The 11764-nt window shown below is 41.0% G+C and overlaps 1 protein-coding gene across 1 annotated transcript in view; it reads left to right on the forward strand.

The window, feature by feature from the left end:
• Window positions 1-9118, forward strand: part of plekhg4b (pleckstrin homology domain containing, family G (with RhoGef domain) member 4B) — a gene marked incomplete at both ends in the record, with an annotated part of 30081 nt that extends 20963 nt beyond the window's left edge. The window contains 10 exons of the mRNA XM_083896585.1: window positions 33-901; window positions 2194-2443; window positions 2758-2847; window positions 3612-3836; window positions 4056-4226; window positions 4322-4499; window positions 5022-5138; window positions 5453-5725; window positions 6614-6843; window positions 9074-9118. Coding sequence (XP_083752711.1) covers window positions 33-901; window positions 2194-2443; window positions 2758-2847; window positions 3612-3836; window positions 4056-4226; window positions 4322-4499; window positions 5022-5138; window positions 5453-5725; window positions 6614-6843; window positions 9074-9118 — 2448 coding nt within the window. The remainder of the gene's footprint in view (window positions 1-32; window positions 902-2193; window positions 2444-2757; window positions 2848-3611; window positions 3837-4055; window positions 4227-4321; window positions 4500-5021; window positions 5139-5452; window positions 5726-6613; window positions 6844-9073) is intronic.
• Between the last annotated feature and the right edge of the window lie 2646 nt (window positions 9119-11764).

Below are 11764 nucleotides of genomic sequence, written 5' to 3' on the forward strand. Positions count from 1 at the left end.
AATATATTTATATCATATTTTCGCGTCCATAGGCAAACCAATGGATGGAACATTGTCAGGATTATTTCCATCACCTCAACTTGGACAGCACAGGTGTTTCACCCTCTGTGGTGCAGGTGCTGCAGGATTACTGCAGCGAGGCATCCAAGTTCTCCATGGACAACTTCAGCAGCCTCAATGACATGGTGCTGTCACTGGAGAGTCCTCAGCAGCTGGAGCAGTGGAACACAGTGTGGCACCAGTGTCAGCAAACCAAACAGCAGCTCGAGGAGACTTTGGCCCGAGCCGTGACGCCAGCACTGACCTCCGCAGCTGTAGAGATGATGGCTTCCTTAAAAACTGCCGAGAGTCAGATCGGCACAGCAGAACAACATCATAATGGTAACGGCTGTGTGGTTTCACCTGGGCCGATAACGCCCTTGACTTTTGAGGACAGCAGGCCTCATTCTGCCGGGCCTTTCTCCAAAAGCCCCTCCAGCTCCATCTCCTCCTCCACGCACTTCACGTTCCCTCCAGACTCTGACGGCAAACTGAGGCAGAGTCCGTCCATGTTCGACGACACGGACAGCGACTGCACCATCGACTCGACCATATCCTGTCACTCGGAGCCCGTCTACTCCGGGGCCGCCCGCCTCCGCAAGCAGCCGATGAAGAAGATCATGAAGAAGACCATGAGCTACGAGCTGACGCCGCGAGACGGCGGGCACTCGGACGTCAGCCACATTCACGGTTATACCGGCGTTTACATCAAGGGTTTGGAGGTGGCGAACAACGTGTCCGCCGAGAAGAAGCTACAGAGACCGGATGTGATGAGTCCGGCGTTGGGACGGAGCCGCAGCATGTCCACGCCCTCCAGGGTTCATAACAGACGCAGCGATGGAGACGGAAAGAAACAGAGCAGGTGAGGAAGAGAACCACTGTGTTGTGTCTGTGAATAAAGGAACCATTTAAAGATCCTGGGAACTGATTGGTCCTGCACAGGAGGTTCCACGAGAAGAGGCCTGAGTATCCCAGCTGCAGTGGACTTCCTTGAACCACTCACAGTCAGACTGCCATCAGACATTTGTGTGTTTGTTTTTAAATAAACCTTTAAAATGGTTTGTTTAGTTTGTTGCTGGTGGTTTCTTGGGAGTTGGGAAGAGGGAGTCTCTTCATTCGTGTTGTGATCAGGTTTTTCTCTCAGGCCTGGTCGTAACACAATCACAACTGACCTTAAGCAAAGCCGTAGTCCTGCTTAGACATTGTATAAACTGTATGATGGTGACATAGCTGTTTGTCTCTGGTAGTGTTTTTATCATTTAAAGGTGCATTATGTAATAAATCTAAAGCAACTGGCCATAAAATCCTCCTAATATGTCACAGAGACTCAGGAATAATGTTCATATAACAAACTGAACGCACCAACAACAACAGTACAGCCAAAATATTTACATTAAAAAAAATATTTTGCAGACTGCAAATCATGTTTGTTTTGAAATCATGTTTTGGCATGTGGCGCCACCTACCACCGTCTACCAATCACTGCAGTCAGTAGAGTCTCAGCTACCGAGCGACCACGGGTTGCCAGTTACGTCAGAAAACGAAACCTAAAAGTATTTTGAATTTGAATGTAGTAACCGTTTTTGGCCACATTCTTACATATGGCACCTTTAAGTCTACACCAAATAAATACTAATATGCCAAAGTCAGTTCGTCATAGACGTAGGACGATGTTAGCACAGTTATTGAATTAAGCTCTTAATATGGATTAGTGACAATTACTTTCATTACAAAATTAATTAAAACTAATTTGTTTAAAAGGGTGGTTAAGTTGCTAGCATTGTTGCCTCATAGGAAGAAGTTCACTGGTTCAAATCCAGGTTCACCTGAGGGCCGACTTGGGTACTTCGGTTTCTCCCAAAGTCCAAAAATATGCAGATTAGGTTAATTGGACACTTGACCAAAGGTGTGAGATGGTTCTTTGTCTGTATGTGGCCGTGATGGACTAGCGATCTCTCCAGGGTGTAACCCTGCCTTTTCACCTTGCCTCTTCATGTCATCTGGGATTGGCTCCAGCTCTTCTTGACCCTCATGTTTGTAGGATTAAATAAAGATAAGAAAATCATTATTATGTTTGTCTGGATTAGCTTCTTTTTCCTCCCCCCGGTAAACTGTAATAATAAACAGCTCGTGTTATGTTGTCATATTCACCAGTAAAGTGCAGCACATCATGGATGAGATGATCTCCACGGAGCGGGAGTACGTGCGCTCACTCAGCTACGTCATCGAGCACTACTTCCCCGAGATGGAGCGTCTGGATTTGCCCCAGGACCTGCGCGGGAAGCGCAGCATCATTTTCGGGAACGTGGAGAAACTGTGGGACTTCCACACTCAGTATGTCCTGAAAGAGCTCGAGTCGTGCGCTCACTCCCCGCTGTCCATCAGTAGCTGTTTCCTCAGACACGTGAGTCCACGCAGTGAGAATCTGCCCCCGAGGCAACGACTGACACTGACAATTTAAAAGCCGCACTCACTGTAATGATGTGTTCGCTTGTTTTCGTTTAAAAACAAGTAAATATAATGTTTCCAGCGTAGTGACATAGTTTCACTCACTCTCTATGTTCCATTACAGTGTGTACATCCATTAAAGTCAGCATCACACAGCTCAACTCATATTTACTGTCTTTACATTTACAGGAGCTGAATCACTCTCAGTCAGCATGCTTTTTTTTTTTTTTTACTCTAGTCAGTGTTGTAACTTGTTAACCTTGTGTGCAGGAGGATCGGTTTGGAATGTATGCTCTGTACAGCAAGAATAAGCCCCAGTCTGACGCTCTGCTCAGCAGCCATGGGAATGAATTCTTTAAGGTGCGTCTGGAATCTTGAGTGTTTGAGAGATTTGAGAGTTAAAAAAACGAAATTGAATAAAAATTTTATTGCTCACATTTATTCACCAATTAAGTTTTAGGCATACTTACACTACCGTTCAAAAGTTTGGGGTCAGCTATACACATTTTTTTTGTGTTTTCCATTAAAAGTCACAGTTTTATTCATCAAAAGAGTTGCAAAATGAATAGTAAATATAGTCAAGACATTGACAAGATTAGAAATAATGATTTTTATTCAAAATAATGACTTTGCCCTTTCGTCAAAGAACCAGCAAAACTGTTTTCAGCTGTGCTAACATTGTTGCACAAGGGTTTTCTAATCATCCAATATTCTTTTAACGTGATTAGCAAACACAATGTACCATTAGAACACTGGAAATGGGCCTCTATACACCTATGTACATATTCCATTAAAAACCATACGTTTGCAGCTAGAATAGTCGTTTACCACATTAACAATGTATAGAGTGTATTTCTGATTCGTTTAATGTTATAGTCATTGAAGAAAAGTGATTGTCCTTCAAAAATAAGGACATTTCTAAGTGACCCCAAACTTTTGAACGGTAGTGTATGTGTTTGCACATGTTTAGGTTGAATTTCTACAGATTTCTACAAACTACAGTTGCACAATTCAGCTCAATGTTTTTGACATTTGCATCCGCAAGTGTTTCAGTTTGTAAAAGACAAGAAGAAGAAGCAAACAATGACGCCATAATATTAACCCTCACTCTGTGTCCTCTCCAGAATAAGCAGCTGGAGCTGGGGGACAAGATGGACCTGGCGTCCTACTTGCTGAAGCCCATCCAGAGGATGAGTAAATACGCCCTGTTGCTGAAAGACCTGATCAAAGAGTGCAGCCAGTCTCAGGAGCAGGAGTTGAGGGACCTGCGCACCGCAGAGGAGTTGGTCAAGTTCCAGCTTCGCCACGGCAACGACCTGCTGGCTATGGATGCCATTCGGGGCTGCGATGTAAGTAGTAACGCACGAGTCGTGTGCTGTTATAATGGATATTTTTAATGTCGGCACTAAAAGCCCTGCACCACTTAATAAATAAGGCGCAGGTCACTGAATCTCTTTTGGAGTTTGAGGTCATCTTGTTATTTATACAGTAGAGCGAGGTCAGACCCCCCATCAGGAGCGTTGTATTGTTCTCTGTCACGCATGTGAACGGTCATGTTTCCTCTCCAGGTGAACCTTAAAGAGCAAGGTCAACTCCGCTGCCAGGATGAGTTCATAGTCTGGTGTGGACGGAGGAAATACCTCCGCCACGTCTTCTTGTTTGAAGACCTCATCCTTTTCAGCAAGACCAAGAAGATAGAGGGAGGATATGACTTTTACATCTACAAACAGTCCTTCAAAGTAAGAACATTACTTTTTTTCCCCCGCTCATCTTTGTGTCTAATGACAGTGAATCTAATGTTTTGCGTATGCTTTATTTCTTCTGTCCTGTTCAGACGGCAGAGATAGGCATGACTGAAAACGTCGGCGACAGCGGCCTGCGTTTTGAGATCTGGTTTCGTCGGAGGAAGTCGCAGGACACGTTTATACTTCAGGCCAGCTCGGCGGAGGTCAAGGCTGTGTGGACCGCCATCATTGGAAAGATCCTGTGGAGGCAGGCACTCCGAAACAGAGGTGGGTTTCTTGTTTTTAAAGAGGCAACATGTGACAAGGGTGACAACTGCGGCCATTAGAGGTTAAAATGGGTACTGCAATCCAAACTTCCCCCTTTTGCCCCAGTTCTAGTGGGTTGCCAGGTAATTTCCAAAAAGACAGAAACAGGTCACAATAAGATTTGAATCCCGGTCACTCTGGTTTCCTACCAAAGTCCAAAAAAAATGAATTGTGGTGAATTGACCGTGGGTGTGAATGTAAGAGTGAATGGTTGTTTATCTATATATCCGCTGGGATTGGCTGTATCTCCTGTGCATTTGTTGAGATATTTTTGAGAGGGGTGGTGAGACCTTTTAGGTTTGACAACATCAGCATTTCTGAGATATACAGTATATATATATATGACCTATCATGGTCATTTTATGAATTTTCTATAATACATTTCTCACACAATGTACCTTTTTAAGCTCAATATTTATATGATTACTTCCTATCCGTGTAGCGTAAACATTCTATACATTATTATTATTTGTTTGACTCTAGAGTTGCGCATGCAGGAAATGGTTTCCATGGGGATTGGAAGCAAACCTTTCATGGACATCAAGCCAAGCGATGCAGCTATCAGCGACAGATCCATTGACTATATAATGAAAGGGTCAGGTGAGATGTTCTTGTACACACGCACGCACATTTCAAGTCTGGTGATAACGACGTGTGGACTCTCCACCTCTCTCCAGTTTGTCTCTCTCTAAGAATATGCATGAATCGGGGATGTGTTTATGCCATTTTTTCTTTGCTGAAGGTCATGTTTTTTGGGGACTTTGAAGATGCAATCTAAGCCATACTAAAATGTAAAGCATCATTACATTACATTACGGGGTTCACCAGAGATGTTGTGAACACCTTGACTATCTATGTTGACATGGTTACACGTGCCCCTCTCTCACAGCTCACTGTGCTTGTCTCTGCCACAGAGTCCAGGACGAGAGCCTCCATCGCCGTGTCCTCATTTGAACACTGCTCTTCGTTCAAGCGGCCACACTCCACCATCTCCAACAGCAGCACCTCCTCCTCCAGCAGCCAGTCCTCGTCCTCCCTGCTGGGCTCGCTCAATCTCCACCTGTGCTCGTCCCCCTCGCATCCACACGCGCATCCGTACCCCGGTGTTCCCTCCTTTGCCCAGTGGCCCTACGACTGTATAGAGGAGGACGAGCTGGAGCAGGACACTGGGAGCCAACCTTCAATGAGTGAGTGTCCGTTTTCAGTTAGATATTGGTCAAATAGATGTTGAATAAAGCTGCAACTTCTGTCAATTATTTTCCTATTTTTGGTCCAGAAAATGTCAGAAAAAAACGTTGATCAATCCTGGAAATGACAAAGTTCTCGAATGTCTTGTTTGTGTCCACAAACCAAAATGATTTAGTTTGAATGATTTTTTTGTTATGTGGAGCAAAGAAACAAATAAAATATTCACGTTTTAGAAGCTAAAACAATCAGAAATCTTGTTTTAATCATGAAAAAAGCCTCAAACCGATTCATCAATTATCAAAATAGGTTGACAATTCATTTAGCAATGGATTCATTGTTTCATCCCTAGTGTTGAATCTGTGTATCTTTTTTTTTTTTTTTTTTTAAGTAAACACTGTAGTTTCTGTCATCTGTTGACTTTTTATTTTTAAATAAAATAAAAATATTAAAGACCATTAAATCTCAAAATTAAAACAGATAATTTTAATGTATTAAACATATAAGCATACCGACAAGGATTCTCCTTCACACCAGTCAGAATTAATCTCTATTACAAAATGTTTCACTAAGCAATATAAAGAAGACGCATGAAGGAAATATGAATTCTACTAAAATTGCCTTGCACTTTACAGTAAAACATAATAGAAATTGGATTTTGTACAAAACTATTAACATAATAATACAAGGTATTCTTGTGTAACTGCCCTGTTGTTAGCCTGTTTGTGAAGCACATGTATAGGAGTAGATGAGGTTTTTTCACTGTCTTTCCTGCTGTCACCACTAGGAGTCACCTGAGTCTGGTCTTCACATTTTTTAATTCTATGCCTCAGAGTTGTGAGAAAACACAAAAACAGCGTCACAATGTGTTTTTCTCTGCTGTGCCACAGTCATTGAGAGCTCAGAGACGTCCTCCCGCTGCACGTCCAGTGAGAGTGTGTCAGGGCTCAGTACTCTCCCCATACCTGTGCACCCCAACATGGTCATGGACTCCTACAACAACAACAACGAGCCCTCCTCGTTTCTGTGCTCCTCCACACCTCCCTCATCCCGAGCGTCTCCTTCCATATTCCAGAAGGATGAAGACCTCCAGCCACAAGGCACCAAGTTCATCACAGCAGTGAGTGTTTTGTGATTATTTTTGTCTTAAAGGTCCAGCGTGTAAGAGTTAGTGACTCCTGTTGTCCCTCCCTTTCCCTAACGTTCATGAAGAAAGGATGTCATTCGTTGTATCGTTTCCACTTCAAAAAAAAATAATCGGGCTGGTTTCTCCACTGGGCCGTGAGTTGCAGTGTTTCCATCATGCTACAGTTCAGTTTGGAGCGGTTTGAAGCGGTTGTTATAGGCGACTATCAAAAAACTATTGAGTCGCGGAGAGGCTAAGTGAAGGAACTTTTGGAAACTACTTGCCGGACGCGCTTCTTCTGGCAATAAACACTGGACTCCGTATAATTGCAGTTTTCGGTTATTTATTGAGGCAAAGGTCAATAAACAGTGCGTTTTTGTTACATACTGGGTTTAAAAACGTTCTTGTCAGCGTGTAAACGGTCAGCAAAGTAGGAGCTTCCTCCCCTTACCCTCTCAGTTCATTCAATGCAGGTACAGAACAGCTTTCACTACTCTGCTAGTACCAGTAAATTTTCTTTCTCGTCTTGATGACCACTCAAAGGTCAAAGGCCACTGAGCTATCGTCACCCCTATTAGAGATACGTACCGTCATGACGTAGCGGTGCAACAACAACGTACAATGACATCGAACGCAACACAACAGACAACAACTGAGGACGTCCAGCAGTTTGTTTTTTCCCGTTTGTGGCTGTTTGTCTCGACAAGACTTCAAGCTTTGTATGAAAATAGACTGTTGGGTGTTGAAAAAAACACCGTTTGGGCTAAAAGGAGCTATGAGAATACTGTTAAAAAACACCAGTAGCTCTTGGTCCATTTTCATTTTGTCAAAGATTTCTTCCTCCATTGTTAAAAAAATAATTGTGTCTACATGAAAATGCTATAGCCCATTATCCTGTCAGAAGCAAGCCATGTCAGGTGGTGACACGGCTGTAACGGTAAAGCCTTGTTGCCCAATCAGAAGACAGGCAGACGAAATGTCACTGTTCCAAAGAAAGAAGAAAAATCTGAAGAATTTGGTCTGATACAGAAGTTGAGCTGCTCTAATAATAACAAAACACACAAACACGTTGACTCAAGTTCAACACTGGGGTTTGCACCAGCAGAGGTGGAAAGTAACGAAATACATTTACTCAAGTTACTGTATTGAATACTTTTTTTGTTTTTGAGTATTTTGTAGTTTTTAAGTACAAAATCAGTATTTTGTATTTTTCTTGAGTACATATTGACTCAAGTATTATAAATCCTATCCGTTACTGAGTAAAAATAAAAATTCAGCACAATGAAGACCTACAGGGGGAAAATATCCACCAGAACCAGACCAATGATGATGTGATTAGCACCAGCACTGGCGCGTGAACATAGAGGGCGCACGCCAAAAGTGACGTAATGTCCTGTGTCGCGCCGGGCGCGTGAGCTCCAAAATAGTTTGGGATTTCTGACCCCTTGTCATATTTCTACTACCCTCACACCCCATGCAAAGTAACTTAGTAACTTTTACTTGAAGTACATTTCAAATGAACTACTTTTTACTTCTACTTGAGTAATATTTCATCAAAGTATTGGTACTTTTACTTGAGTACAATATTTTAGTACTTTTTCCACCTCTGTGCACCAGTGTAGAGGATGTCATGTCCAAAGAGGACCAATCAGGAAGTGAGTCCCAGTAACTTGTGTCATCATTTCCATAGGTCTCCGTTTTTACCCGTCCATAGTTTCTGTGGTCGTGGAGTTTTCAAACAGAAATGCAGCGAGCAGAGTTTTTAAATGAATCCATTTTTCTGGCTCTAAAATGCTGGGGCAGAGTGGCCAAGCGGTGCATAGAGACCAGAATGAGGTTTTTTTAAACAAAAAAAGGACAAGTATATTAAATTTTTGCTAAAAAGCTCTCCTATAATGTTACACACGGGACCATGAGCTTGTGTTGTCAAACGTGTGTTTTATGATGGTGTATTTACAGGGCGAGACAAAGCAAAGCTCGTCTGCGTGAATCTATTTTATATCACCGAGCGTATGATAAACAGTTTTCTGTGGCCAGAGAGCAGAGGACGTGTGAAATGTCTTCACATGTTCCCTCCTGTAGAATGAAGCCTGGGAACTAAACTGCTGCGACTCTTAATCTTTAATCCTAACTCCAGAACCTTTCGAATTTTAAGGGAAGTGACAGAAAAGAAAGTTGCAGCTTCGTTTCACTCACGACCTTTCTGCTGTTCTGTTTTCGCCAGAGCAAGATCTCTCATGTAGCAGTAGGCCTTTCTACTGTGGTCTGACACAGATGTGGGGGGTTTAGCTCAGTAAGTAATGGTGTCACAAGAGTGAATATATATATAAATATATATATACTCTCGTGTTCCTTTGTTTCCTTACAATACTAATCTGTGTGAACTGTGCTGTGGCGTCCGTACTACCTGCTGCATGACGGTGTGTCCTGATGGGCTTTAAGGGCTCTCGGCTGGTTTGTTGTGCAAACTCTGGGTTTTCTCCTCCTCTCTAATGTCATGAATGTTCAGTTTGAGGTGTGAAGACCTGCATGCTTTATGTTTGTTTTATCACGCACACACACACACACACACACACAAATGCATGTTCTAGTATGTTGTCTTGTGGCCTTTATGGTTTCGGGTTGACTTCCCCCCCCTGAATACCATATCTGACAGATGTCCTCTTTTTGTTTGTTTGTGACTTCATTTTTCTAATTCTCTTACTCAAACTCTTAATCCTCTATTGTTTCGCATACATTTTTGATAGATCAAAATGAAATGCACAATATTATTTCATATTAAATGTCCAAAATATAAAATTAGACTACGTATGAAGTGAAATAAATAAATGAGCATTAAACTCTTTAACCCTTGAAACCTTATATCAGGACTTTTTTTTGTGCTTATTTTAACCATAAAAGGACCAGAAAATGTCCTGTAACTAAGTGCGTTTTCTTCCAGTATCTGGTAGTTGTTTACAATTTATTTAAATACTGTTTTGACTATTTAAAATGAAGAAAAACAAAAAGATTTATTTAGAAAGAGTTCACTTTGAAATGTGAACAGTACAAAACATATTTACAATAAACATTTTTGAGCCCTCTCATTGTTTCTTTGTCTCTTAATGTGCAAAAACAGGCCAAAAAAATGCCCTCTGACACTGATTCGCTGGCTTCATGCAACGAGTGCGAGTGAAATGACCTTAATAACCACATATTAATAACACATATAGCAAAAAATATAATATTATTGCACAAACCTTCGCGGAAATTGCGCTTGTGCATTAAAGGGTTAATTTATAGAATCTATATTGTTCTAGTAAAAACCATTCTTTATAAAGTTTTAACCAATGTGTTCACCACTTTTACAGTTGATCTGTATCAACATTATTGACTTGTCGTTTGTTCTATAGATTTAATTGCAGGCTAAAACTGTTTTGTAAGTTAAATATGTGTTGCTGTGGCGATAGGGTCTTAAAATATTTTGAGAAGGTCGTGAAAAAGTCTTAAAAAGGTATTGAATTAAAATTTACTTCAGGATTCCTGCATATTCCCTGTATATAGAATTATGTATAGTATAGTGTAGTAGTTTAGTCTTTTATTTTCCTCTTTATGTTGTTAATTACGGAGCCCCCGAAGTGACATGAGGAAAAAAAAAAAATGGAGAAAAAATATTTTTTGGGGGGATATCTTGAGTTTCACAGTCTAGTCTCGAGTTTCCAAAAAATTATGAAAAAAAATATTTTTTTCAATTTTTTTATTTTTTCATATTTTTTTGGGAAACTCGAGATCTCGACTTTGAAATGGTTTTTCTCCATTTTTTTCTCCCTACGGGGGCTCCGTAGTTAATGCTGCCAATTTAGAACATAAAAAATAAATGCAATTTAAGGCAATAAAACCAGAGATCTTAGGAATTCAGGGTCACCTCTAACTCAGTATAGGTTTGACAATAGCCATAAACTTCAATGTAAATCTTGTCTTATGCCTTTGTAAATGCTTTTTTGTTTTCTTAACATTGCATGGTGACTCAATTAAAATGTCCTGAGCGTAACATGTTGATGTTGTTGTTGTTGTTTTTCTAAAATCTGTATACCGTGTTCTCTTTCTCCACAGCTGTGAAGTCCTCTGACTGAATGCTGCTCGATGTACCCATCGTCCAGCTTTCGTGGCACTAAAAACTTCAGTGGACGAAGTTCGACTGTTTTATTTTTATTTTTTTAAATTACATTTCATATTTCAAATTGGAAACTGACACACAATACACACTGTCATGATGGTACGTCAGTGGTCTGTACATTTGTTATTAATGACCTAGGTATGAATCAGTGTTTATATTGTAGATGAGTTGTTTTTTTGTTTATTATTATTATGTATTCTACAACAAGAACAAAGAGCAGGCAGATGCAGTGTTTTACTGTCATGTTTCTTTTGTTTTGTACAGGTGATTAAAAAAAATGTTTCAAACACATTGCGGTATTCATGTCTTGGCTGCAGTTAACAGGAAATGACTGGGTTATATATCGCAAAAAAAAAAAAGAAAAGAAGAAGAAAGAACACCTAATACACACTATATTTCACAGGTCTACGTGTGAATCCGTTTCAAAGTGAGATTTCCACTGAGAAGAGTGCAAAACCACACGCACTCACACGCAGACAAAGAAAACACACACACACACAGAGAACACACTGCAAACTGAGACCCACCACTGCCGTTACACAGGAGGTGCAGGGGTTGAGGAGGATGAAGAGCGGGTTTTCCTTCACATGAGAGAAGCTGACATTTGTTCACCACAAGTATTGTATTCTCAGTCCAACATCAGACACAGACCACAACCCACTCTGTTAAGCCTTTTTTTTTAGCTCCAAAGCGGACAAATGAGACAGAACTTAAAGCTACGCAAAAAATGTAATAATAAAAAAAAAAAGAAAAAAAAAG

This window comes from Microchirus variegatus, assembly GCF_963457635.1.
Source record: "Microchirus variegatus genome assembly, chromosome: 1".
Lineage (NCBI taxonomy): Eukaryota > Metazoa > Chordata > Actinopteri > Pleuronectiformes > Soleidae > Microchirus > Microchirus variegatus.